Source organism: Barbatula barbatula, assembly GCF_947034865.1.
Source record: "Barbatula barbatula genome assembly, chromosome: 15".
Taxonomy (NCBI): Eukaryota; Metazoa; Chordata; class Actinopteri; order Cypriniformes; family Nemacheilidae; genus Barbatula; species Barbatula barbatula.
In genome coordinates this window covers 2,247,408-2,274,368 of record NC_136778.1, presented here as the reverse complement: position 1 = coordinate 2,274,368, position 26,961 = coordinate 2,247,408, and the positions used below count along the sequence as shown (strand labels likewise).

At 38.7% G+C, this 26,961-nt stretch overlaps 3 protein-coding genes across 7 annotated transcripts in view; all 3 read left to right on the top strand.

Annotated features, from left to right (window-relative positions):
- mark3b (MAP/microtubule affinity-regulating kinase 3b) overlaps positions 1 to 12,834 on the top strand; it is a 43,359-nt gene extending 30,525 nt beyond the window's left edge. The window contains exons 8-18 of one of the 4 annotated variants that reach the window (XM_079475381.1): positions 726 to 962; positions 1,521 to 1,640; positions 2,240 to 2,339; positions 3,532 to 3,644; positions 3,791 to 3,941; positions 4,027 to 4,238; positions 4,689 to 4,792; positions 6,718 to 6,987; positions 7,171 to 7,197; positions 10,280 to 10,324; positions 11,381 to 12,832. In XM_079475381.1, coding sequence (XP_079331507.1) covers positions 726 to 962; positions 1,521 to 1,640; positions 2,240 to 2,339; positions 3,532 to 3,644; positions 3,791 to 3,941; positions 4,027 to 4,238; positions 4,689 to 4,792; positions 6,718 to 6,987; positions 7,171 to 7,197; positions 10,280 to 10,324; positions 11,381 to 11,726 — 1,725 coding nt within the window. In that variant the 3' untranslated portion in view covers positions 11,727 to 12,832. Of the gene's footprint in view, positions 1 to 725; positions 963 to 1,520; positions 1,641 to 2,239; positions 2,340 to 3,531; positions 3,645 to 3,790; positions 3,942 to 4,026; positions 4,239 to 4,688; positions 4,793 to 6,717; positions 6,988 to 7,170; positions 7,198 to 10,279; positions 10,325 to 11,380 lie in introns of all 4 variants that reach the window. The other 3 variants (XM_079475384.1, XM_079475382.1, XM_079475383.1) reach the window with 3 other exon arrangements.
- Positions 12,835 to 13,781: 947 nt separating this feature from the next.
- Positions 13,782 to 18,245, top strand: laptm4a (lysosomal protein transmembrane 4 alpha). The gene is made up of 7 exons (XM_079474034.1): positions 13,782 to 14,126; positions 14,966 to 15,086; positions 15,272 to 15,348; positions 16,070 to 16,192; positions 16,278 to 16,373; positions 16,490 to 16,588; positions 17,192 to 18,245. The coding sequence occupies exons 1-7, from the start codon at positions 14,001 to 14,003 to the stop codon at positions 17,264 to 17,266; spliced, it is 717 nt and encodes a 238-aa protein (XP_079330160.1). The 5' UTR covers positions 13,782 to 14,000; the 3' UTR covers positions 17,267 to 18,245.
- Positions 18,246 to 18,450: 205 nt separating this feature from the next.
- Positions 18,451 to 25,102, top strand: matn3a (matrilin 3a; the record flags this gene model as incomplete). Of its 2 annotated transcripts, XM_079474094.1 has the most annotated exons (5): positions 18,451 to 18,604; positions 20,538 to 21,113; positions 22,180 to 22,305; positions 24,841 to 24,939; positions 25,047 to 25,102. In XM_079474094.1, 5 exons carry the CDS (start codon positions 18,451 to 18,453, stop codon positions 25,100 to 25,102), a joined length of 1,011 nt encoding a protein of 336 aa, XP_079330220.1. The 2 variants fall into 2 exon arrangements, with proteins under 2 accessions (XP_079330220.1, XP_079330221.1); XM_079474095.1 differs by lacking the exon at positions 22,180 to 22,305.
- Positions 25,103 to 26,961: the final 1,859 nt, after the last annotated feature.

Here is a 26,961-nt window from a genome sequence, read left to right as displayed (position 1 = left end):
ATGCTCTCGCAAGCATAACTCTTAAAGATTCCTCGTCCATCCCCCTCAGCGTCGCCACTCTCCATTACTCGCACTACATTATCCTTTCCAGACTGATGTATGATGCGTAAGGACCCGGCCGGCGTCAGAGTGAAGCTGTCGGAAGCACTCGTGTGAGGAAAGACAGGTGGAAATCAGGGTCTGCTGAAGCGTAACTCTTTATTTTGTTAGATGCTGTAACCGTCTGTTTAGATTTGTTTGTGAGGGGGAGGTCAACGTAAGGGGCATTGCATTTCCATTGGACTTAAACCCTTTGAGTTCTTCGGTGGTACATCACTTTACTACACATCAAAATTTTCATTTGGTGCAAAGTAAATTGGAAACATTTCAATGTCAGTTCTCCCTCAATATTCTCAGTATTATAATGTGTCTGGATGTTTTTTTATTTCCATTATTGTCAGTGGAGATTCTTATTACTGTACTACAGCATTTTCTTTCTTTCTTCAGGTTGTGCATATATATGTGATACTGTAAATCGTGTGTCGGAACAAATACAACATACAAAGAAAAGTCTCTTCATAAATAAATCTCTTCATTAATAATGAATTAATAAATGTTTTTCTTTAGTTTGACTAGTTGTTGTTAGCTCACTGACTAAATCAAGTTGCTTTAGGTAAAAGTGTCCACTAAATGTGTAAATGTAAATTCTAAGAACCTTTCTCTCTTTCTTTTCGTCTTTCATGCAGGCAGAAAACCTCTTGCTGGATGCAGATATGAACATTAAGATCGCAGACTTCGGTTTCAGTAATGAATTCACAATCGGGAATAAACTCGATACGTTTTGCGGCAGTCCGCCGTATGCGGCCCCTGAACTTTTCCAAGGCAAAAAATATGACGGCCCGGAGGTGGACGTGTGGAGTCTGGGGGTCATTCTCTACACGCTGGTCAGCGGATCGCTGCCTTTTGATGGACAGAATCTAAAGGTTGGTACTGTGTGCTCAGTACTGAAAGGTCAACGTCCTAAACCTTCACAGAGAAGCATACAACCTAACGCAGATACATGCTTCTGGATTGGTGGATCGTGTCTGTGTTTTGGCCATTTTTAATCCCCAAAATTACTGCATAATAGAATTCATAAAATAGAAGTTTAATTTGTTTCATAAAAAAAAAATTTAAGATTAGAGACTGTTTTCCCTATGTATTTCATCATTGAGGATTTATTTTTGAAAAAATTTCTAAAGGTCTCGTCTCCTGGGATAAGTGTCTCTAGCACCCCTAAAATTACAGATTGAAGCTTTTATAATATTTTAAATCAAAATAGATATTCTTCAGATGAGGATAATAAAAACTGCTTTGAATTGTGTACAGTAAAATTGCCAGTGTTCAAAAATGTCAAATTGACACTCACAGTGTATATATAATTACTCTCTCAAAGTGTGGATAGAATATACACTCTGAGTGTTAATTTGACAAATTTTGAACACTGCGATTTTGATGTAAAGTACTATACAAATATAATATCTTAATAAAACATTTCACAGGAACTTCGCGAGCGAGTGTTGAGGGGTAAATATCGAATCCCCTTTTACATGTCCACTGACTGTGAGAACCTCCTGAAACGCTTCCTGGTGCTGAATCCGGTCAAACGGGGCACACTCGAGGTGAGGGATCATACCTTCGTTTGACGCCTAAATCTCTCATTTCCTACAAACCATCATCCTCTTTTATCCTCTCTCCGTGGCATCCCTCGCCCTCAGCACACACTTTCATCGCAGCATGCATTCTCCACCCTCATTTATTAAACATGAGCACAGAAGAACAGACACACCCTGTTTCCCACTCACAGCGGTCCATGGAAACAGCGCCCCCAGTGCTCGTGTGATGTAACTGCATGGTGATTATTTGCTGATTTACGTTGCCTTTAAATTATTGAGGATTTAACGATGCCCGCATGCTGTATATCATCTGAGTTGAGAAATCAAATGCAAAACAATAGAAACTGCATTACAGTAAAGAAGATAGAAATACAAATCTGTATAATGGATAGATAGAAGACAATGCTTTTGTTTTAGTTTTAATTTAGCATAGATGTGAATAATCCGAGTGAGAATAATTTTGCAAGGCACTTTATTGCAATGTTTATTTCTCAAATTCTCAAAAACAGATTGTATAGTCTGCGTCACTGATCTCCCAATTTTAGAAAATTTTCAAAACATGCAGATAGATGAATATCTCACACAGGTGTGTGTGTCTGTTTCAGCAAATCATGAAGGATCGGTGGATCAATGCAGGCACTGAGGAGGACGAACTTAAACCCTTTCTTGAGCCGGAACTGGACATCTCGGACCAGAAGAGAATCGGTATGAAATCAACAGATTTGCCTGTTCTTATGAAATTGGAAGGATGTGCTTTATTTAATACGCACAGTGGTTACCGCACCTATAGTTCTGCATTTCATACGACACATATTATGTACGTACGTTTTAAACCTTCCCTCTATATCACGCTTTACATTTGTCTTGAACAGAAAGAGCTAAAAGCAGGAATGCATTAGGGGACAATGGCAGAAAAAAATCCTACCCATAAATAAATAAAACTAAAATAGTTCCTATTGATCAAGCATCACAGGTTTATTTGTCTCCCCACGGCGGGTCGGTGATGGTCATTTGGCTTGTAAATGAGTCTTTTTGGTTTTGTCTGGTACGTCGGGTTGCTGTTACAGGTTTTAATGCAAACCACTATGTGGTCGAGCCAAAAATTTGAGGTGTTTTTTTATTTCATGTTAAAATGATCACATACACATTACCTCAGTTTCCACATTATTGTTTTGAACAAAAAAGCAGAACCTCCCTGTAAAAACTACATATTCCAGTCACAACCCTTGTTTCTTTTTAGTTCTCGAAAATTATATTAGATTATATCAGTTTCTACAGGGTTTAACTGGCGTATGCTTTAGAAATACAACCAAGAGAGAATCCGAGATTAATTTGTGTTGGCTATAAAGTCCTTTAAGTTGGAAATGTGTGTGTGATGGTAAATCAGTTTGTTTTTGCTCAGCTTGCACACGAGCCATTAGAACAGCATGCTTCATTCAACGTGATGCTGATAGCGGTTGGCGTGCCTGTGGGCATCATCATCACTGGCTTTGAGTCCAGGGATCGATGATGTCAGACTGGACCTGTTCCTTTCACTAATACTGCAGGGCAGTCTGGCTTTCAAACTCTCTATTGATCCAGCACTGTGTTCCTAACAGCATTTGCGGCTAGTGCAAGAACAATTCAGTCACATTTAATCTTACACGAAACAAACGTGATATTCTGTGAGAAGTTTAAGGGATTGAAAGCTTTTTCTAGCACTTCTTAAGTCAAATAAAATATATTAATAAATAATTTTAGCACCAATTTTCAAAATTATGCTAGATTGTGTTTATTTGACTTGTGGTATACTAAAAGGTACTGGTAGACTATCTTATTTGACAGCCATTAAAATGGGGTTATATCATATGTGTGTGTTTTGTTTCTAAATAACCTAATGGAATGTGTTTTATTTCAGATATCATGGTGGGGATGGGCTACTCACGGGAGGAGATCCACGAATCCCTAACCAGGATGAAGTACGATGAAATCACGGCTACATACCTCCTCTTAGGCAGAAAGTCCGCAGAGGTGAGCTGTTCTATCTGATGCATATGCACACATAGCTGGCTTGACTGGGTTGTATTACTGGGAGCATTATTTAAAAGGAACAAATGTGATGCATGGTAGATCGTTGCATTAGCAGAGCAAATATGTTTTATTTCATGGGATCACAGTTGGAGGTGAGCGATTCCAGCTCCAACAGTAACCTGTCGTTGGCCAAAGCCCGACCCAACAGCGAGCACAACAACGGCCAATCGCCATCTCACCTCAAAGTCCAAAGGAGCATCTCCTCCAATCAGAAGCAGCGTCGCTATAGTGACCAGGGTAAGCACTGTTTTCATCTCTACTCTATTTATTCGAAGCCTCGTCTCTTTCTAATCTCCATTCTTTGTAATGTTTTCATCCACAGCTGGTCCAGCTATTCCCTCGGTTGGACATCCCAAGAGGAGTCAAACCACTTCTGCAGAAAGTGACCATAAAGAGGAGGGCAGCGCTCCGGCACGCAAGTCCAGCTCGTCTGGGAGCCGTGGCATGGGCCCTCCGAGCCCCTTGCTGGGCAATGCCAACAACCCCAACAAGGCCGACATTCCAGACCGGAAAAAGGGCTCCGGTACTCCTGGGGTAAGAAGGCAACTTTTGAGAATATCTGTGAAAGACTTGCTTGTTTAGAAGAAAGACGCACTGGGTTGAAGAATAATGATGTGATCACACCAAACGCGAAGCATCACATTCCTTGCTTTTTATTACACGCGGGAATAGTTAATTTTTCCTGTATCCTGTAGCTCAGTGGTGAGAGCGTGGAGTTAGTAACGCCGAGGTCATGGGTTCGTCCCCAGGCATTGCACATAGTTAGAAACATACAGTATGTATAGTATGCCATGTAAGTCGCTTTGGATAAAAGCATCTACTAAATGCATGAATGTTAAATTTAAATGCAAACAATAGGTGTCAATAAAATCTTTGCACGAATGTCTTGTTTGAAATTTTTCAAGACCTTGCAAAAATCACTTAATTTGCATTTGGTGTTAAAATGAGACTTAATCTACAGTACAGGAGTTTGTGTTTCCCCAGAGCAATTCTGTGTCCAGCGGTATGACCAGAAGAAACACGTACGTGTGCAGTGAGAGAAACGCGGCGGACCGTCACTCGGTCATCCAGAACGGCAAAGAGAACAGGTGAAAACTGCATTCTAGCCATCACACAGACAGTCCAACAAATTCAATGTGTACAATGTCGGATGGAGGAACTGCCCACGTATAGATCGAGAATGTGTCGCATGTAGACACACCAGGATATGGTCTATATGAGCACGTTTGAATAATTTGGAAAATTTGCATTAGATGTTTTTGAATTCAGGGTCTTTGACCACAAAGAGACCACTGTTCACCGCTATTACATCTCACACAAAAGATGGGCATTCCCGTTGTGCCAGTCTGCCGTGATAAACCTCTCAGCTTTGCCATGTACACCACAGGGGAAATGGAGACCGTGGCCCGCATCCCATATTAGGCTTTGCAAAACTTCCAAAATCTTTGTTGTGTGTTCCCTGAGTGACTAGTCGAGTAATTTGTCAGAAGCAAGCGGCGTACTGTACGTTGTACTCGAGTTTGGAGGTTCACAAAAGTTTTATTATTTTATTCAGTTACATCTTAACACAAAATGAAACTGAATGCAGGGGTCGTAAATTTTTAAGAGTTTTCGGTACTGTTGGCTTTAAATTTCAATGTAAAAAATGTAGGTGCCAATTTAGATTTTTAACCAAATGGTATGAGATTTAATTTAAGCTATAATTCGTAACCTTTTTGTTTTTGTAAAAAATAAAACAAAAACTAGTTCTTAAGCAAGTGCAGATAAAAATGTATGTACCTTTTTCGCCTCTATTAACAACAGTCTGCTTATAATAATGATTTATAGGAAATGTATTTTATCATAGAAAATGTAAGATTGATGTCATTTAACTTCAACTAAGTGCGTAGACATCTGCAATTTTATATTTTAAACAAATACAGTGATAGAAAGGCAAACATTATAGATTTTTCTAAGAATTGAGTACATGAATGTTTGCCAAAAAAAGCATTTTTGTCCTATTTGTGACAAGTCGTCCGTCACAACCCCTCCCTATCGTATTTAACTCTTTTTATTGTTTTTTCCTTATCTTTACTTTGACCTAATTTGCTCTACATACTCTGATTCATGCTATCGCTATTTATTTGCCTGTCTGCCATTGGCCAGTCTGAGCGAAATGTCTGGTCGTGTCAGCACAAGCCCGGCGGCGTATACCGTTGCTCTTGCCGCCTCGTCAGCCTCGGTCCGTCTTCGCCACCAAAAGGCTGCATCCCTGTCAGCCTCCGGACACACCTGCTGCACCGCTCTGCCGGCCAACAACGGCACCTCTGACCTCTTCAGGCCTAAGTAAACACTAGTTTAGCGTCTGTCTCTAATCTTAGTGTGTCCTGAATGTCTCGCTCTAATGTCCTTTGACCTTTCTGGTGTCTGCGTCTCTGATTTCCTCACGTCTCATCCCGTGAGGCCCCGCCCACATACCTACATGTCTCAACCGATCAGGACAACCTTGCGAGGAGATTCCTGCATTTTCCCGCTCGAGCCATAAAAACTAACTCGTTGTGTCTAATATATCCCACTAATATAGGATATGAACTTTATTAACCTTGTAAAATGACTAGGAAGATGTTTTAAATGTTTGATGGTCATTTTTAAAGAACTAATATGCAAAAGGGGTAAAGAAATTATTTGTGTAATTTGTGAAAAAATTTATATATTCACCCTCATGTGATTCCAAAACTATACCATTGTATTTCATGAAAGATAAGAAAAACATGAGAGTAGATAAATGACAGTTTTTCGTTTTTGGATGAACCAACCCTTGGTTAGACCACGGAAACTTTCAATGCCACGCTTCATGTAGGCCTACCTTATCAACGCAGGATTTTAAGGGGATTAAAATGTTCAATTTAATTTGAACTGAAATCAGACAGCATAATATCATGACCCCAGAAAGTATCAGAATACCCCCATAACCAGAGTTGCTCACCTGGTTTTAATTCAAATTTTGATCATATTTTTCCCCAAACCTCCTCAGTACGAGCACGGCTCAGACGACTCCGAGGAACCCTGGTGCCTCCACCAACAGCATCAGTAGCGCGACCCCTCCGGATCGCCTGCGGTTCCCTCGAGGAACGCTGAGCCGCAGCACCTTCCACGGAGGTCAGCTGAGAGAGAGGCGCACGGCCACTTACAACGGACCCCCAGCCTCTCCCACCTTATCGCACGACGCCACGCCTCTCTCGCAGTCCCGAAGCCGCGGATCGACAAATCTCTTCACGAAGCTGACGTCCAAGCTCACGCGCAGGTAAGCGAATGCTCCACGCCGTCAATGCAAAATCTCTTGGACATAAATGTCCCCGAATTTTTTTTTCGTCTGGTTGGATTTTTGTAATATACCAATGGCATCAGATTCCCCTTCATGTCCTTAGGAGACGATACATCTGCTCTAGATGTTGATGGATGTCTCTCTTCTCTGTTTGTTTTGTAGAAACATGTCATTCAGATTTGCCAAAAGGTAGGACGCACAATTGGCTCTGTGTGCAGTTAACTTTAACGTCTGACCGTTTTAACTGAGCTCTAAAATCGTAACTTTTCACGATCGATTGCCTGTCACTCACCTTTAGACACCGTTTTCTCACTCGGACTGTGATGGAGCATGCCTGTCTCGAGACATCTCATGAGCAGAACTTTACTAATCTTCAATGCATGAGCGCTCACAGGATACGACAGATCACAACCATAGATTAACTATAGAGCATCCTTACAGTATTAAACATTAGAGACAGTTTATTTTTCCTTCACAGCTTCTGTCTTTCCGGAAGGTTTTTAGGTGTTTGCTACAGTGTAGAATAGAGGAATCGTTTGTTTCTGTAGTGTTTTCTTATTTCAGACAAAAAGGATGTCAAAGCCCCTCTGGACTTCTACTTTTATAAAACATATATATATTTATTTTTAATTCATGTTTAAGTTATTTTTAAATGAGGTCTTATTGTTTATTTATAGTTTTTTCTTTTTCATCATTATTTTGTATTTATGTTCTTTGTATTTGTATTAATTTTTGTTTAAATTATTATTTAAGTATTTGATTTGTTTTATATCATTTACTATTTAAAAATAATTTGTATTAATTATTTCTTTAAAAAAGGAAACCTATTTTAACTTTATTTTTGAATTACAGCAATGGGATTTGAAACATGACTTGTCACCTTACGAAAATCTTTAGTTCAACCATAGTAACCATTTTTTATTTGTAGTAATTTCTTATTCAGCATTTTTTGTTGATGTTTTTGTATAATTCTCTAAAAGTTATTAAATCAATATACATTTACTTGAGATGTAAAGTTACCCAAAATATTTGGTTTTGGTTTATAAAACAAAATTTAAGAAATAAGTAAGTTTATGTTTAAAGCAAACAGAAAATCTGCCAGTGGGGTAAGAAAATTGAACTTGAATTTAGCTTGACCTTTTTCATTAGTACTTAGATTTATTTTCCTTTCCTGGTACATATTTTTTTTTGCTTGTTTTAAACATTTTTAGCTATTGTATTTGCGGTGATGATGATGATAAGCAATGATAAGCAATCCTCCCAAATGAAAACATACTACACTCTTACTACAGTAAAACTAGAGTTTGTTTTCTTAAGGGTCGCTGGCATGTTTCTATTCCCCATACAGTTTTAAAATTATACATTTTTACTTGATATCACGGTCTACATCACTTTACTTGTTCATCTGCTCTGACTACCTCCAGCAATCTCCTGCTATAAATTAACCGATTGCTCTTGGTTGTGTAATTCAGCCCACTCTATTGGGCCCTTAATTTAGCTGCTGACAGATGTGGAGATTGAAAAAGGCTCTTTACTACATTTCTGCAGTTAAGGTACTGAGATTGACCCCATCCCTTCTTGTTCCAGCCCTCATGCTCCAGAATTCTCCTATAGGACGTTCCTTTTCGACCTCCCTGTGTGGCTTCGTCAGGTGGTCTCGCAGCCCCGCCACTTCTGTTATTCCTGCCAATGCTGTTATGACATGAAAAGATTACAGCTCAACAACTTTTGTATATTTTGTATTTGGTAGTGCTGTTTTTGTGTTTGATCAGACAACGCTCAAAGTGTTCCCTAAAGACAAGAGATGTCTTCCATCTCAATAGCTTTCTTAAGTGCCTTTCATCCCAGTATCGGCCTTTGCTGTTTCACCTGTTTCAATTGAAACGTTCCTTGTGATAGAAGGGAAAAGTGTCATCAAAATTATTTTAAAAAGAAACTTTAGTTTCAAGCAAGAAAATCCTGTAAGGGTTATTAAATTGAAATGTATGCTTACATTTTCTTGAAACAAATGATCCATAAACAATTATACTACTGTGACAAATCCGCTTATATTTGACGTAGTTTTAGGAATAAAAACATATAAGACATAATACAAAATAAAATACTTTTTATTTTAATAAATACACAATAACAATAAAACAAAGACAAATTCCCTGATATTTGACAAACAAAATACTTAAAAACCTTCTCTTGCCGTCCGTCTCTGCCATCGTCCTGACGTGCCTAACTTTAAAAAGAAATTCCGACTGAACTAAATTTACTTTATTTCTATTAAAAAAAGAATTGTTAAGTGATTGTAAAATAGTTCTGTTTAAACACATAAAATACATGGTGGATAGAATTATTTTTATATTAAAATGTTAAATACGGTGTTTATAAAGTAAATGGGGGGCCTCGAACTGTTTCTTTGAAACGGGCCTCCGAATTGCAAAGGCCGCTCTGCTAATTCCCAAAGAGACAAGAGCTGTTTTCATTATAGGTTTGTTTCTTATTCATGAGAGAATGTTTCTTTTATTTAGAAACCAGGAGTCTTGCAGACAAAGGACTCACATTTATAATGCATAACCCTGAGTGACTCGTTCTGGAAAAGACAACAATTCAGGCAACTTTAAATAGTTAAAAGTTGTGTTTGTAGGTCTAAAGAGACTTTTAAAATAGACGTTGATCCATGTGTAAGTCAATAGGCTAAATGTGTCATATTAGAACATGTCCTGCATCTGTCTGCTTATATTCATATCTTCTCCTTTGACTGTTGCACATTGTCCATACCATTGCATGACCATTCCATACACGTTTCATGTTTTAGTGTGTAGAATGAATGAGAAAAGTCATAACATGTCTGTATTTATAAAGTAAAAGTTAAAAAAGTTTTATTACACAGATCTCTGGGATGCCATCATTTTTTTTTGCGATGAACTGTACAATTAATCTTTAAAATTAACATGTCATTATTGTCATGAAATGCATATTTGTTTCTTGTAGGCAAATGTACTTAACTTTTTCTTTGACCGTCCAGACAAAGTCAGTTGTATCAACTGAACCTGATTTGTTTAGAACAGGAAGTTGAGTCCTAGGATACAGGAAGTGTGTCTTTAGTCTGCTGACTTTTTCACTCCACAAGGTCTAAAAAGGGGGTTCTGTGTTGAGATCCTCCCTAACGTTGTCTTTGATATTTTCTTTCTTTCATCTAGGATGTCTTAAGATTGGCTTTTTTTCATCCGTAACAGAAACTGAAATTTTACTTTGTTCTCTCTGTCATACATTTCTTAAGAGTGCCGGCAGAATGCGATAGAAATGGAAGGTATGAGGATTCAAGGTGAGGCAGGACACCAGGTTGTCCTTCATACTGCATGCTTTCATTGTTGTCATCCCCCCCATCCCGGCATATTTTGTATTTGCCCATCTCTGTTTTTGTAAAAGCAAGATCAGATGAGCACTTTTAGTAAAGCCTAATATGGATGCACAGATTTAAAGTGACAGTTCACCCAAAAATGAAAAGTAATTTCAGACATTAGTCTCTAAAGTAATCATTTGGTTTCATGAACAAGCGAGGGCAATTGCTCTGCCACCTTGTGGCAAGAACAAGGATGTGCAACATGATCATTAAAAGCACTCGTTAAAGCACAAATATGGTTATCTAAAGAATAAAACCTGCTTTAGATTCTGTCAGTAAATAACTAACTAGAAATCACACAGAACACTATGTTGTGGATGAAACAGTTTCAAAATCATACTTCATGATATCTTGAGTTCTGTCCAAAGTGATTTGCTTGTTTCATCCTTTTGTTGTTTCATAGACTGTTTATGCATCTCTGCATGATTATGTTTGCATTTACTGCATGTTAAAATGCATTTAAGTGCATTTTTAATGTGTTGTTCTGTTTGTTACTCACACCAGTATCTCTCTGTATGTGTTTTACGCCCAAAATATACACCCCACATGCACGTTAATCCAAATAATTAAATAGGATTGTTCTTTATTTACTCATCCTTGTGTCATTTAAACCACCTACATTGTATGTCTTTGCTTTTTTAAAGACGCTTTGAATAAAGATAGCAGATATTTTAGCATTGTTTTTCATAAAACCACTGTGTATCCCTTTAAAATACTTGTTTTATAGAATGCAATGGAGATAATGTTTTTGTTATATTTTAGTTATTTTAAGTTAATTTATTTGACGAAGTTTTGTGTCTTCATGAAGCTTAAAAAGATAGTCCACAATCCACTTCTTTTGTCATCAGAAATAGCAACACGAGCTTGAGTAAATAATGAAGTCATTTTCATTTAAATGATGTAATTACCACAAAATTATGAAAAAACAAACACACGTAAATATACGTTGTTCTAACTCTTCTACTTTCTCTCTGACAGTCGTAACGTGTCTGGAGATCAGAAAGAGGAACAGAAGGACTCCAAACCGCGCTCGCTACGCTTCACCTGGAGCATGAAGACCACCTCGTCCATGGAGCCCTCGGAGATGATGCGCGAGATCCGCAAAGTCCTGGACGCCAACAACTGCGATTACGAGCAGCGCGAGCGTTTCCTGCTTCTGTGCGTCCACGGCGACGGCCACGCCGAGAGTTTGGTCCAGTGGGAGATGGAAGTGTGCAAGCTGCCCCGCCTCTCGCTCAACGGCGTGCGCTTCAAGCGGATATCAGGAACATCCATCGCTTTCAAGAACATCGCTTCTAAAATTGCCAATGAACTAAAGCTGTAAAAAAAGACGAAGTGTAACGCTCGGAAATGTGAAAAGCAACAAAGAGGAACACGAAACTAAAGTAATCGAGCTGTATATTCTTTTGGAACAAGTAGCAGATACAAGGATTGTTTTCCTCAAACACTTACAAAGTATGTACTGAAAATATTGTATAGAATCATGCCTTAGGCAATAATTTCCTGCATCTTTCAAGCATTATTAATATTATTATTGTCGTTATTGTTGTTATTATTATTGTCGGATGGTTTCAAGCTGTAGGAAAACAAAACGACGATTTATTTTGTTTTTTGTCCGTTTGTTTTGTTTATGCACTACTGCAGTTGATGCCCTTTGGGGACTAACAGTAACACCAGAGACTGAAAACGTGTGTTTGAAAGGGATGATTCAGCACTCCAGTATTTCACTTGATGTCCCTCCCAGTCCTTGAATGCCAAAACATAAATGGCCATTTGTATAGGAAACATGTTTGCACACATTTCCCCCTAAACGCCCATGTTGTCTGTAGATGCTTCTCCATCTATCCATCCATCCATTCCTCCAGTTTTCCGAGCATCTTTTTTTCTTAACCTCCCGTATCTTTCGGACAAACATAAGCCTGTTGTTTTCAAGTGCTTAAAACGAATTTGATCCAACAGATCGAACCACTGGTGCCATGCCGGCGGATCCTGGGCATGACACCCTCACTGCTTCAGACGGGCGACTGCAATGGAACGTAAAGAGATAGAAAGACAAAAGATCAGGAACAGTTTACTTTCTGGTCTGTTTGAGCATTTTGTTTGCTTATTAAGTGTTTTTTAATTTTAATCCGGTTTTTGCTTTTGTCCCCCAGCGTGTATCACTCATTCTGGGACACATTTCAGAACTTTAGCTTGCCATTTGTAGGCTCCAGTATTCACTCCCATCTCTAAAACCTTTGGCACTGTTTTTATTTTGTCTTGATGTTTCCATTTTTTGGAATGTAAATAATGTACCTTAGTTTTGCAGCAGCATATTGATATACTTTTTTCTTTTCTAAGTCTGGCTGCGAGTCGGAAACTATGGGAATTAATGTAACTCATCACAGGATAAGGTTGATCAGTGTCTCCATTAAAACAACTGAAAGTCGATGATTTGCAGAGTGGCTTTTATTGAACCGACTACAAATCTTTAAAAGTAAAGTTGGAACATATAATAGGATTTTAGCAGCTAGGACTTAAAATACATCATTGCATTGTTGTTATCTTTATTCAAACTCTGTTTCCAGCAATCATTCTGTCCTTTAAGTTCATGTGAGAGCACATATACTATTCAAAGGTTTGAACACGTATTTTACATTTACATTTAAAGGTACTGCATGCATTATTTTGTGTGTACTTACAGTATTGCTAAAGCATTGTTCAACTAATTTAAGATGTAGTCATAAATACGATGCATGAACACGGAAATATGCAAATTGTTGTATACCATGTTTAAGTCGTTACAGTTCTGCATGCTTGCTACTTATTTGAAACATTATCTCAAAAATCACTTTCCATTAGCAACATGAACCAACAAGAGCAATACAGTTTTCACGATTTCGTTTTTTATATATATTTTGTATTTATCTAATGTTAGTTTATTAAGCATTATCCAAATGTAACCGAGTTAATGCTAAATTTAACATAAATGCTATAGAAGTATTATTCATACATTAAGTAATACACCCTTAATTGTTAAATGTTACCGTAAATAATATAATGTACATTGTTTTGACTCCGTGGCGTAGTGTACCCTAAGCATTAAGTATATCCACCCAAATATATTATAATCCGACAGGAATAATTATGTTTATTTTGTCTCTACAACAAAACAAACTCTTTCAGATTTAATGAAGAGCTCAGTGCATTGATAATTCATAAGATCTCAGACTGCATTATATTCACGTAACCATCATGTAAAATGTTACCTTACACCAAAAAGGGAGGAAGAGACTGATTACCAATATAACAAACATCCATCTCATCCTTATATAATTTCCAGCATCTTATCTATTATATAACACCCCTCTCAACCCATCAAAGCTTTTCCCTGAAAGTCATTCTGCTATAAATTTCCATACATCTGTCTATGGCCGAGTGAGCTGATGCACATCATCATCACTTCTGGGTAACTTGAACAACAAGCCACGCCTCCGTTTCGCGAACGATTCCACTGTGTGGCCACGCCCCCGTCAGGCGGAGTTTTGCTGGCGAGATCGTGGGCCTCTCGTAGCTGCTGTTTTGCACGGCAGACACTCGTCTCGTTTCTTTTTACTGGATGTTTCTTAAAATCGCCGAGAACGACATGCGTTTCAAACCGTCCCGAGACCGACTGTACAGCGCTCGCTGCTGCGGCTGCTGTCACGTGCGCACCGGAACCATCATTCTGGGCACTTGGTATATGGTACGAGAACTTAAACATGAAAATAATTTTTTTTTGGTATAACTGTTGTCCCACGTCAAATATGACAGTAATATATACGTAAAGTTAGACTTATCAGGCCTAGTTTTGTGTAATGACGCCTGTTGTTGTTCATGCTTTGGCTGACAGATACTCGTTAGCGCGATGCTAATGCTAACTCAATGTTTTGAAATCAAAATGTCGACAACCGTGACACGCACTCGAGGTTAGACGTGGGTTAATCTTCTTTAAGTATTGTTACGTCTTTAAATAGTGAGCTAAGTTAGATACATGCACGCGGAGACGGTGTTTAAATGTTTTATTTGTTATACAATTGTGTTTTGCTAACTAGCTAACGCGCTAGCAAAGGCCTACGTTTGAGTTTACCAACCTGTCATACGTTTAAGGAAACTACAACCACTGTGTGTTATATAAGTAAACGTGCATGTGGTTTTACTTTCATATTAAAGCTCTTATCGTGTTTGTGATATTCTGATGTGCTGTTTGATTGACAACGTAAAGGTGAAACAGGTGGCTTGGCCACTATTAGTATTTGTAAATAAACTAGTGTTGTGGATAAAACATCTTATTTGATAGCATCTGTCAATCTTGTGCAAAATGCCTCCGTGGAAATGGGTTGAGCTCAATGTTTACAGTAACTCAAAGTTTCCATTTAGAAATAACTGATTTGTTGCCAGCTGGTTATTTCAACTTGGAGCACGTTTTTGGTAGATCAAAGAGTCATTGACCTCCATCCCGAAAGTAAAACTTTCCATAAAGTTCACATGATGCAGTGAGTCATTAAACTGACTTCTTTTGCTGAACCGTATCTCTGTTTAAAGGTGGTGAACCTGTTGATGGGTATTCTGTTAACCGTGGCGGTTACCCAGCCTGAAAACGTCCCTACAGTTGACCTGCAGTATGAGGTTATTGAGCATTACTTTGCCTCCGACAGAATGTCAGGTATGTTGCTTATGTTATGTTTCAAAACAACCGAATGCTGAAATGTCTGTGTATCTAATATTAATGTTATGCTATATGATTCTACTGTAGCTAAAGCCATGGACACATTTTTTTTAAATTTCAATCAAATGTTATAGATTATGTTATGTTAATATTTGCTTATCGTTTGCCTTTTGTCTCTTCAGAGAATGCCTGTGTGGGCTTTGCCATCTCTCTGCTGATGCTCACCATCAGTGCAATGATGGTGTATGGAGCTATTACTGTAAGTTAAAATGACTAAAAACGTCTTTAATATATATATTTATATTGTTAAATTAAAGAGAATCTTGAAATCAGATGATGGCATGCCATAAACTGGTATCTGTCATTACACACTACTGGTCTAAACTTTGTTTTCTGATATTTTGTGAAAATGTACAAGGTTTAAACGTTGTATATGAATCTGTGCTTTACAGTCTTGCCTCATGATGTCATCAGAAAGAGGTTAAGTCTGTGGATGTGTGACACATAGTAGAAGTGCATCCCATCGTTTCTGGGTGAAATTGTCATAGTTGCAGTTAAATACACATTTGTTCTAGCTTATTATTACTTATTGAGCTAGATCCACAGTGTCCTTTACAATTTAAGGCATATAGATTGTAAAAGGCTGTTGTTCCTTTAGAGCCCTGTCTGCATGACTCCCTTTCATGCCATAGCAGAACCAGATGATTCATCGATTCCTTGATTCTTACTGGCTGGGACTAACACTCACACATCAGTCCCACATAGCCAGGTCATTGCTTTGATTCACAGGGAGCATACATTCTGATAAAAATGTAGCTTGAATGCACTATAAATCTCTTTTGATAAAACTATTTGCCTAAAGTGTAAATGTAAGTGAACTGGCAGGGGTTAGCCAATCACATTAGAACCGGCCACATCGAGAAAGTTCTTTTCAGTGTTGATTTGGATGATGACATCACACACTTTTTTCACCTGCGCAGAATCGTGATGGCTGGCTCATCCCGTTCTTTTGCTACCAGCTCTTTGACTTCGCTCTGAGCTGCCTGGTAGCTATCAGCTCTCTGACATACCTGCCCAGAATCAAGGACTACCTTGACCAACTGGTCAGTGTCCCCGCTCACTTCCTACATCTGACCATCTGTTTATCACAGACAGGTTAATTAAAAAACTCTTTCTTGTCTCTCTCAGCCCGACTTTCCTTACAAAGACAACCTGCTTTCTCTGGACTCCAGCTGTCTCCTGCTCTTTGTGCTTGTCTTCTTTGCCATTCTCATCGTCCTTAAGGTAAAGGTCATTGAACTCTAGAAAGAGCAGAATCTGTTGATAGTATATTGCCTTTTTTATTTATAATAAAATGTATATTTATAAATTAACAGCAGCATGTGTTCTCCCTTATTCAGGCTTATTTGATTAACTGTGTGTGGAACTGCTACAAGTACATAAACAACAGGAACGCACCAGAGATTGCTGTCTATCCTGCTTTTGAGACCCCACCTCAGGTTTGGCCCATCTGCTTTGAGTTTAATGTGGAAGATTCCCATAAGTGCATGGACAGTTGGTGTACATGCATTTTAATGCCCATTTTCTCCATGTGCAAAATGTATGTCTTACTGTGCCTAAGAAGTCAGGGCTCAACATTAACACTTGTCCAGGACAAATGAATGTTTTGTATGGGCAAGTGAGAGATAATTTGACCTGCCCGACCGGACAAGTATTTTTTTGAAATAACAAATAGCAACAATGCGACATGTAGAATAATAAGAATAGGTGCGTTAGACAGAGCTGCATTTTACTGTTTGAGTGAAGCTCAACTTCTCCAAAGGACAACCACATGACAATACTTAATGTCATGCCCTGGAAGTGTATCATTTCAAATCTCTTCATATAGAAAGCTCAGTTTTACCGTAGAGGGCGCTCTTTGCCTCTGAATGAGGATTTTAAGCACAACATGCCTGTAACTTTGAAGTAATGCACAACATCTCGACAAACTGGTTAAGTAGTGATTCATTCTGGTTGGAGCAGACCATCAGCTGTAAGAACGCTTGTACAGTTTCTTTCAGATAAATGACATCTTATTTAACATTGTCTTTTCTTTCCCACAGTATATCCTTCCCACCTATGAAATGGCCATGACGATGCCAGCGAAGGAGCCGCCTCCTCCTTACATGCCAGCTTAAATTCCCCAGCCTGGCATCTGCAGTTGGAGCCAGTGCAAACACCCATCTTTGCCTTTCGATCCTGCCTTCCATTCCAACTCACAGAGGTCATCATCATCAGCAGCTTTACACATCACTTAGACTCGCCCGTGATTTTCTTTCGCATGACTTTCATAACACTTCTCTGCAGATCTATTTTTGTAAAACCACGTATAATCGTTTGAAGCGCCAGAAGGTTGGGGAAGGGAGCGATCGCGGCAGGATTTGCTTTTAAACAGCATATCGCGATACGATATACCATTCTTTTTGGTGGACATCACGACTCGGGCTCTGCAATAATCATGCTTACGACAGAATTGTGTAGTTAATTCATAGTCGTTTGCTAATGAAATGATTCTTTGGGTCGGGCTCATAAACGTCTTTTGACATTTTTACCAATGAAAGCTTTCGCCGTAAGCTCCACCCATCATGAGATCTTATTTTTAATGACTCAAAGCTTGTGTTTTTATTTTGCTGATGTCTTAGTAGAGGAAGTATCGTAAAATCAACACTGCCCGACGGTTTGACTGGGCGTTTAGAATCACCAACCTTGGCTTATCTGTTTTGCTAGTTTAAACCTATTTAGACAATCCAGTGTGGTGGTTAAAATCTATATTTTCTCCATTGTGTACTTTAATAGTGAACGTCAGACTTTCATCTTTTCAGAAGTGAAAGCGCAAAGCACTTTATCTCGTTGGTAAAGTTCGCATTGTTTTCCATCCATTGAACCCATGTGCACCATCATATTAGCAGCCATCATAGTGTTGTCATGGTAACTGCAGAATAATGCTGTTTAACACACGACTGGTGAGTGAAAACTCCTCTCATGAGAGACAATGTTCTAGAGTTAAAAAAGGAAACTACTAGTGCTGTATTAAATCAATGGATGCATGTTATTTTATTTTGTGTTTTGTTTCCTGTACATGTTCTGTATCTAATTCAATAAACATTTCAAAACATATCACACTTTTTTTGTGCACTCTTTGATCTGTCAGTCAATTTGAGAGGAGCGGGAACGCCTCCTGTGTTTGGATTGGAGGAGTAATGTGACGTGTCGTTCCTCAGCCTTTCAAAAGTGAGGTCATGTGCTGTAAGAAGCACACTGGTGTGAGTTAACCGAGAGGACAGAACAGACCTGAAACAAGTTCAAGAAGAACAGAGACACAATGAAGTCCTTTGGGAGTTTGGTTTATTGCTTCTCTCTTCTGCTGGTGGATCTCGCTCGATCCTACGCCCCTCACGATCCATCAGACATCTTAGCCCAGAGTTATGCACAGAGGAGAAATAATGCCCTGCCACACCGGACGCTGAACCCAGCAGGTATGTTTATTTCCAAATAAATCGTATGCACTGATATTATATTTTACGCTTTCTCACTGAATGAAACTTTGTTTCATTATTTTCCTCAATGCACTTCAGTTTACATGGCACAAGAGTAACTTTGTTGTGTGATGTAACGTATGAATGTAATTTTTACTGAAATGCACAACATGTGTGGTGCATTTATAATAGCACAGGAAAATACATCCAGTTTTAAACAAATGCTACTAAAAAGCATTTGTATGACATCTTAATGGAATGTATTTTTAATGTCTATGTGTATTTTTTTATGTTAAGAGTAATAAGGATAATTATGTATGTATTATAGATAAACAATTGTATTTGTTTGATCATCTTTTTGTCCAATTTCCTTTATCATTCCAACCTTCTAATAGTATACCGGAGTAAATTAGGGTTAAATGGACTTCACAAACAGAGGAGATAGATTATGCCCCATTCTATCCCAGTAACTTATCAAGGGCCTACAGCTCGAAGTAAACTTTCTCTGCTCAAAGACATACCAACCACTAAACAACACGCTACAAATAAAGAAAGACCTCTTCCCGTGGCACACAGGCAGCTGAAAGGCGAATGGGCACCAATTGTTTGAAGAAAAGTTCCAGATCCGCAACAAACAAATGTAGTTAAGGGACAATTGAGAGAAGGTACAGGCTTGTCCGTGGTCACTCCGAATTCTCCACCGCTTCCAGCACAGTCCTTTTTAAGACCAGATCAGTCTCACGTGGAGAAATCATTGACTACCATGACACCATAACAATATCCCCAAAATGTGCTACCAAAATTGCTTAGATCTACCCTGAAACCAAACCCAGATCCCCAAGACAAATTTCTGCCCCGACACCTGAGTTTACTCTCAAATTACCGTACCAGATTCTCTTCCAACTCCCACCTTAAAACCAAGCCCATTTCCCCCAAATCCCTCATACGAATCTAAATCCCTGTTAACTACCCTGACACCAGAAACTTACTCTGGAATCCCTATCCACATCTACCCTAAAACCCAACACATATCCCCAAGGCACCTCACCGAGTTTCTGCTAATTTCTGCCCTAAAACCGGAGGTTTATCTCAAAGTACCATCCCAGAAACCCTACCTGCTTCCACCCTGACTGAAGACCTTTATCCTCAAAGCGCTTCAGCTCAATCCTTGCCAAAGATCACAGACACTCAAGAGCTACGTCCTCGAAATATCGCACCCCAGCCCATGTCAACATCAATTCTGACACACAAGCTACATCTCAAGGCCGCAACGATTGCCAGTAATGTCTACTGTGAAAGAATCATTAGCTAAACCAGATTATTGTCCAAAGCAGGATAGTCATCGAAGGGGGGACGGGTATCAATACATTAACAATCTGATGTTTGGTTAACCCTCCAAATACTTGAGAAAAAGCAGTAGGAAGCTTACAGTTTCTATGTTCATATGTGGACTTGCCAAAATGACTTAACTGGTTTGTTTAAGTACTCTCAATTTTAGAAACATTACTGTTTTGCCAAATCATAAATATAAAAAAAACTTTCAAATTCTAGTAGTATCAGGACGCAAGAATCGATGGTGTCATCTTGCTGGGTCTAGCTATGGACGTTTGTTTTAGAAGCGAGCATGTCAATTGAAATTACTTTGCTAATCTTATGATTTCACAGGCTTCTAAGCAAATCTATCCAGTAGAGGTTCCCAGAAATGAAGCAATATACATTGGTCTAACATGTTGGTACAGTTTCCACACCTTTTTTATTCACCGTTAGGACTTGTTTCTCTAGCACTTGCATGCAGGACTTTGCTTGACTGGCCATTTCTTTGGGTCAAACCTGTATAACTTTCATTTTCTCTCACTAATGCCATAATGGACTAATCCACCACCATGATACTTAGCTGCGCCATAAAAAAGTGTTTATTCTTTGTTTAACTCAGCAACAGACTCTCAATGTAGAAGCCGTCCGTTGGACCTGGTCTTCATCATCGACAGCTCCCGTAGTGTGCGTCCAGGTGAGTTTGAGAAGGTCAAGATCTTCCTAGCCGACATGGTGGACACTCTTGATGTTGGTCAAGATGCCACACGTGTCGCTGTGGTTAATTACGCCAGCACGGTCAAAATTGAGTTCCTGCTGAAGAACCATTTCACAAAGGACTCTATAAAGCAAGCCATCAACCGCATCGAACCCCTGGCAGCGGGAACCATGACAGGTATGGCCATCAAGAAAGCCATGGATGAAGCCTTTACGGAAAAGTCAGGAGCACGGCCGAAATCCAAGAACATCGCAAAGGTCGCCATTATCGTCACAGATGGTCGTCCACAAGACCAGGTGGAAGAGGTGTCGGCTGCCGCACGGGCTTCAGGGATTGAGATTTATGCGGTTGGAGTGGACAGGGCTGATATGCGCTCACTGAAGCTCATGGCCAGTAACCCTCTTGAGGACCATGTGTTCTACGTGGAGACCTATGGAGTGATCGAGAAGCTCACCTCGAAGTTCCGGGAGACGCTGTGTGGTAGGGTTCACGCATAAGGGGGGAGATGGGGTTTTATGTCTTTCGTCTTTTTTCAGTATATATCTGTAATAGTCCTTTATGTTAGTGGGTGATAATTCATTCTCTGGAAAACAGTTTGGTCTCATAAATAGTCATAACCATTATGATGATATGGAATTGTAGACTTTATTAAAGCATTTATCTTGTTTTCCAGACGTTTGAATTGTTGGATCGTAAAACATTCTAAAGAAAATGTTTTTTAGCATGATAGTGTTGATAAGCCCACGGTCATTCAAAGAATCATTTCTTGGTTCTTATGAATGCTTCCAATCAGCTCGTGTGTGTGCTTCGCTGACTATTTTTTGTGGAATGAAGACCTTTGAATGGAATGCTCTCAGTATTTAATATTTCAACTTCTTTTCACGATCAAATGTGTTTCACCCCTAGATGATTCTTGTTGCAGAGAGCTTTGAATATTTGACTGTTTGTGGATAATTCAAATTGTTTGTCTTTTTCAGGACAAGAGTCAAACTTTGTTCATGGACATTAAAATGACTCAACCAAAAGCTATGCTAGTAAATCGCTGTGCTACCGACTCGCTAAAAGCTTACAGCTAGCTGTCAGCTAGTCAGCATACTGACATAAATGCTATTGAAGCATGTTGCAAACTAAAATATAACATATGCTCAGAATCGATGATTGTATTGTAATGTAGTTGCCGACTTGACATACATTTTTGTAGATGAAATATTTTAATTTCCCTATCATAGAATCGACGCAATCTTTTGGCAATTCGTAACTATTGTTCAAGCTAGCTAATTCGTATGATTTCGTACGATGTCATCCGTATGGTTAAGTATGGTTTGCTTTCACCCAAGTGTTGTTTTCTATTAACAATTGTTCATTTTTGGATGGTTCACTTCGTACAAATTCAAACTAATTAGCCCCCTCTTAAAATATTTACGAATTCCCGTAGGATCAGGTTGTTGTTCCTAAAAGCTCAATTTAAATCCAGACAGTTGCTTGACCATAAACTTTTCTTGCTCGAGTGCTAGCGTTCTCATTGAGTAATGAAAGCTTGTTCCAGGTATGGACTCCTGTGCTATGGGACATGATTGTGAACACATATGTGTCAGCAGTGGCCCCTCCTTTTACTGCAAGTGTCGGAATGGCTTTATTTTGAACGAAGACCAGAAAACATGTTCCTTGAAACGTAAGAGCCAGCAGATTCCGCTAACTGCTCTACTGTAGATTTTGAAGACATACTTGGTACAAACAAACACATTGGATTTTCACTAACAGCAACTAATTTAAACTTGGTAACTGAGAATGCTAACGTTATAACCATACATAATCTTATTTAACTACCCCATTTAGCTAACAATTGTTGACCTGCTTTCCATCGAGTCTACATGTGTTCTTATTGTATTGCTTGATATCATCCGATACAAATTGATGATTCATCTGTTTTATTGTGTGTCTTATTACAATTTGCATGAAGTTACATGTAAGATCTGTTTCAAAACCTAGTTTGGGCCATCAAAAGTACTCCATATGTCACACAAATAGACCACCCTTTGAATGTTTTTGGTTATTCTCTGTGAAGAATACATTTCACTCTGCTTTAGATTTTAGACTTGGGGTAACTAAATGATGACATAATTTCAATTTGGAGAGAACTGTCTCATTAAAATGCTGTAGGCTGCTTACTAGGTTTTGGAACAGGGCTGTTAATTCAGCTATACGTGTTCAATGTAACATTTTTGTTTTATTATTCAGCTGGTTTCCAGTCGATCCAACCCATGTTAAATCACTGTTGAATTATCATGGACGTGTTCTTGTTCATGATGTTACTGAAACGTTACAGCAACATCATTGTGTTTTTTGCCGGCACTCCGATAGACAGATGATGGCCTTAAAAAATACATCTCAAATATATTTTACAACTCCGGTCTTCTTTAGAACCATGTAACTTTCCCTTGATAATGCTGGGGTGGTTTCCACCCATGGTTGGGTTATTATGGTTGGTTTAAAGGAACCTCGAAAATGTCAATATTTGACCCAACCAATCACCCCAGAATGTTTTAGACTGTATTATGATATTGTTGTACAGATTAAGCTTTTAATACCCAAATGTCCCATTGGGTTTCATTTATTTTGTTAACTACTGTGCCCAGTATCTTTCATGTCACAGTAGATGTCATGTGGCTTGTTCCAGATATGGATGCCTGTGAAATAGGACACAACTGTGAACACATTTGCGTTAGCAGTGGGAGCTCTTATCACTGCAAGTGCCGCACGGGCTTCGTCTTAAGCGACGACAAGAAAACATGCTCCCTTAGAAGTGCTGGTGCTTACACCGGTGGCGACCGAGATGGAGATAATAGTGCTAGTGAGTTAATGAATTCATAATCATAAATGGCTCCTGAATGCCATTTCATGATGTGAAATATGAAATCAAGTATATGAATTAGAAGCAGTTGACTAAGCAGTGTTACAGTCAATAAAATTGTGACCCAAATTGAAACAATGCCAGGTGTCCTGATTCAGTTGGCCATGTGGAAGAAACAAAGAGCTATGATTAAAGTGTTTTGGGAGTTATGAAAGTAGCATGTGTTAGATGCTTCTATGGCTTGTTTTAGGTGTAGATGCCTGTGCGTCGGGTCATGACTGCCAACACACTTGTGTAACCAGCGGTTCTTCCTATTACTGCTCGTGTCCGACTGGTTTTGTCCTGATGCAGGACAGGAGATCATGCTTCAAAGCCAGTGACCATAATGATGGTAGTACCAGTGAGTTTTAGCCTTCATAAATGGTATATCCAATCATTTTATACCATTTTATGATGGTTTCTGTAGCTGTTGTTGAAGATGATGCGAATATAAAAGTTCTTTAGGAAAACGACACATTTCAGATAGTTTAGTTCCATTTTGCTTCACGTGTTCTTTCAAAGGTTCGTTAGGTTGAGGGCTTGGTTTATTGCAGGTCTGGATTACTGTGGGCGGGGTCACGACTGTGATCACATTTGCGCGAACGACGATGCTTCTTATCACTGTGAATGCCGGAGGGGTTTTGTGTTGAGAGAAGACAAGAAATCATGTTCCAAGAAACGTAAGAAATCAGAACTATTCAGCATGAACCATGTTTCCTGCAACCATGAATATCACATACTTATCACCTTAATATCATAAATCCCATTGACTGACACATTTTATTCTTCCTGAACATATGAAAATCTAGTGTTTTTATATTAGGTTGTCTATTTCATGGTTGAGGAATGATGGGCAATGCCCATTTTTAGGAAACAATGTTGAATAGTTTTGTAGAATAGATCAAAAATGCATTCAAGCTATATGGGCCTATAATGTTTATACATCTATATGTGTAAATGCGTAGCTCTATAAATCGCCAGTTACTATTAATAGATTGTAGGTTCCAATGAGGTATAATAAAAACATTGAAAATCTAAAATGCAATTAAACAATCTCATCTGTCTGTGTCTTTATAATTTCTGATATGTTGAATCGGTAAAAACTGATTCAACATTGATGTGAACCCTCTAGTACATTATGTAACACTCGCAATGTTGGAATACAATACAAAACCACAACATTGGATAACCTGTGTTACATAGTTGCTAATGGACTTTATAAAACAACATATTTTGGGGTTGAGGATAGGTCATTAAATCAAATACGCCATTTGAGAGGTTTATATGTGATGTTTATTACTTGACTGTGGTGTGAAGAGGTGAAGGTGGAGATCGTTCAGGATCCCTGCATGTGTGAGGCTAGACTGGCTTTCCAGAGACAAACTCAAACCTCCATTCAGGACCTCAACGCCAAACATATCCTTTCTGAAAACCCGGTCTCTATTCTGTGTCATTATATCCATTTGATCTCCGTGTCATATGATTGTAGATATGAAAAGCAATCACCTTAACATTTGTTTTACTCGCTGCTGTGACAAGAAAGATGGAGCAAATGCAGAACATGCTGGGGCGAATGTAACGGATCGTTTTTTGGTAAGCTCCGATTCTCCGAGTACTAATGACTACATTTACTTAAAACACAAGTTTGAGTTCTTATTTCTGTTCATTAGGGTCAATGTCCTGAGAGCTTCAGCAGACCTACCTGAGACTCGGACAGGGCAACTTCAGTTTCATCTGCACGGAGGCTGATGTTTAAATGATGCTTCTGAATTGTTCCTCCAAACATCATTTCACAGAGGTTGTTTCAAATGAAATTGTCAGATTTCTAATCACTAAATTATATGAAGTATTCAAATAATATTATTCAAAATATTGATGAATGTTAACGACAATTTAATCGTATGTAATCTTATCTAAAGGTGTTGTAATGCTATCCGGCCATAATCACAATATGTTTTGTTGTATTTTTACTGCTTATATAATTGTCTTGTTATATTTTGTTTTTATGTTTGCCCTTTTCAGAGTTTAGTTTATTTCATGCTGCTTTAAATGTTAAATAACCTATTTATCCACATTATTATTGTTTCTTCTCAATGTCTTAAATATACAGTTAAAGACACTTTATGAATGTGTAATCTTCAATATCTATAGTTGCTATTCATTTGTCAATAGTATTTCATTAAATTGAAACTTGACACTGAGTTTTCAGTCTCTCTGTCCGCATTATACTATTTCACAGAATTGAATGCTAGTAAAAATGTACAGACATCCCTCGCAAACATATAAATCAGTGTTATGTCTGTCGTCACACAGTTCAGCTAGACAGACTAAAGCAGTATAACAGTAACATGTTAAAATGTGTCCGTCTGCTAACAGTGTGAGATAAATCAATAACTCTGTCAATATAGACATACTGTAGACCTCCAGTCTAGCCATAGACTGCTACTCGGGTAAATCTCGTGGAAATATGTCCAGGTCATGTGAATATTGTTCAATTGTGATTTTATTCTAACAGCAATTGGGGCATTTTCAAAAGGTAGTATAAAATCTTTCAAAACTATTTGTTTGGTCAGATATGTAGAATGCTAATTATAAGATTTAGATAAAAGAATTAAAAATAGGTGATTCAAAAAGTTCTTCTATACCATAGACCATTCTACCAAGACAAAATCAGAACAACTGTGCCTGGCCCGTCACTGGAAAATGCTGATGGACATCTGCCCAAAACTAAAAAATTTTCCACCTGAGATCGTCCTCACCAATCTTAGGACTGACTTGGTACTCTGGACCCCTCACTTAAGACTGTTTACGTCTTAGAGCTCACAGTCCCATGGGAGAATTTATTCCAGGAGGCCTACGAGCGACAAAAGCTGGGTAATGCAGAGCTTGGCTGGAACACCAAAGTCTATCCAATTGAAGTGGGATGCAGAGGTTTTGTGCCAACATCCCCCATAACAATGTTGAAAAAACTCAGAATCTATGGTCAGGATCTACGGAAAGTCATCAGAGAATTGGTCAACCCTTCGGCAAATTATAGACTTCATCAACCGGGCAGGGATCGCGAATAATTGAGCATTGGACAGAAGCTGAGGACCGATCATCCTGTAGCGGGTCAACCTTGTGGAGGGTGTTTAGTGTTGAAAGGCCGAAACACTGAAAGAAGTAAGGACAGTCCACTGATGATGTGTCACGTGCTCAATTTACCCGAAATGCTTCCCTCACTCAGATCTAGCTTCCAAACAGCGTCCCGTGTTTGTCTGATTCCATAAAGACATTTTTTATCAACTGATGAACTTTTCTGTTTAACAAAAGGTTGTGAGGCGAAAAAACAATTATGAAAAGGTAAGAAAGAGATTCTTTGAAGAACCTTTGACTAGTTCTTTGTGGAACCAAAAATGTATCTTCTATAGCATTGCTGTGAAGAATCTTCCTTTATTT

Coding starts and splice junctions, on each gene's coding strand:
- laptm4a (XM_079474034.1), top strand. CDS start 14,001: ATGTTTCTTAAAATCGCCGAGAACGACATGCGTTTCAAACCGTCCCGA. Junction 15,349..16,069: donor TGGTGTATGGAGCTATTACT/GTAAGTTAAAAT, acceptor TCACCTGCGCAG/AATCGTGATGGCTGGCTCAT. Junction 16,193..16,277: donor AGGACTACCTTGACCAACTG/GTCAGTGTCCCC, acceptor TGTCTCTCTCAG/CCCGACTTTCCTTACAAAGA.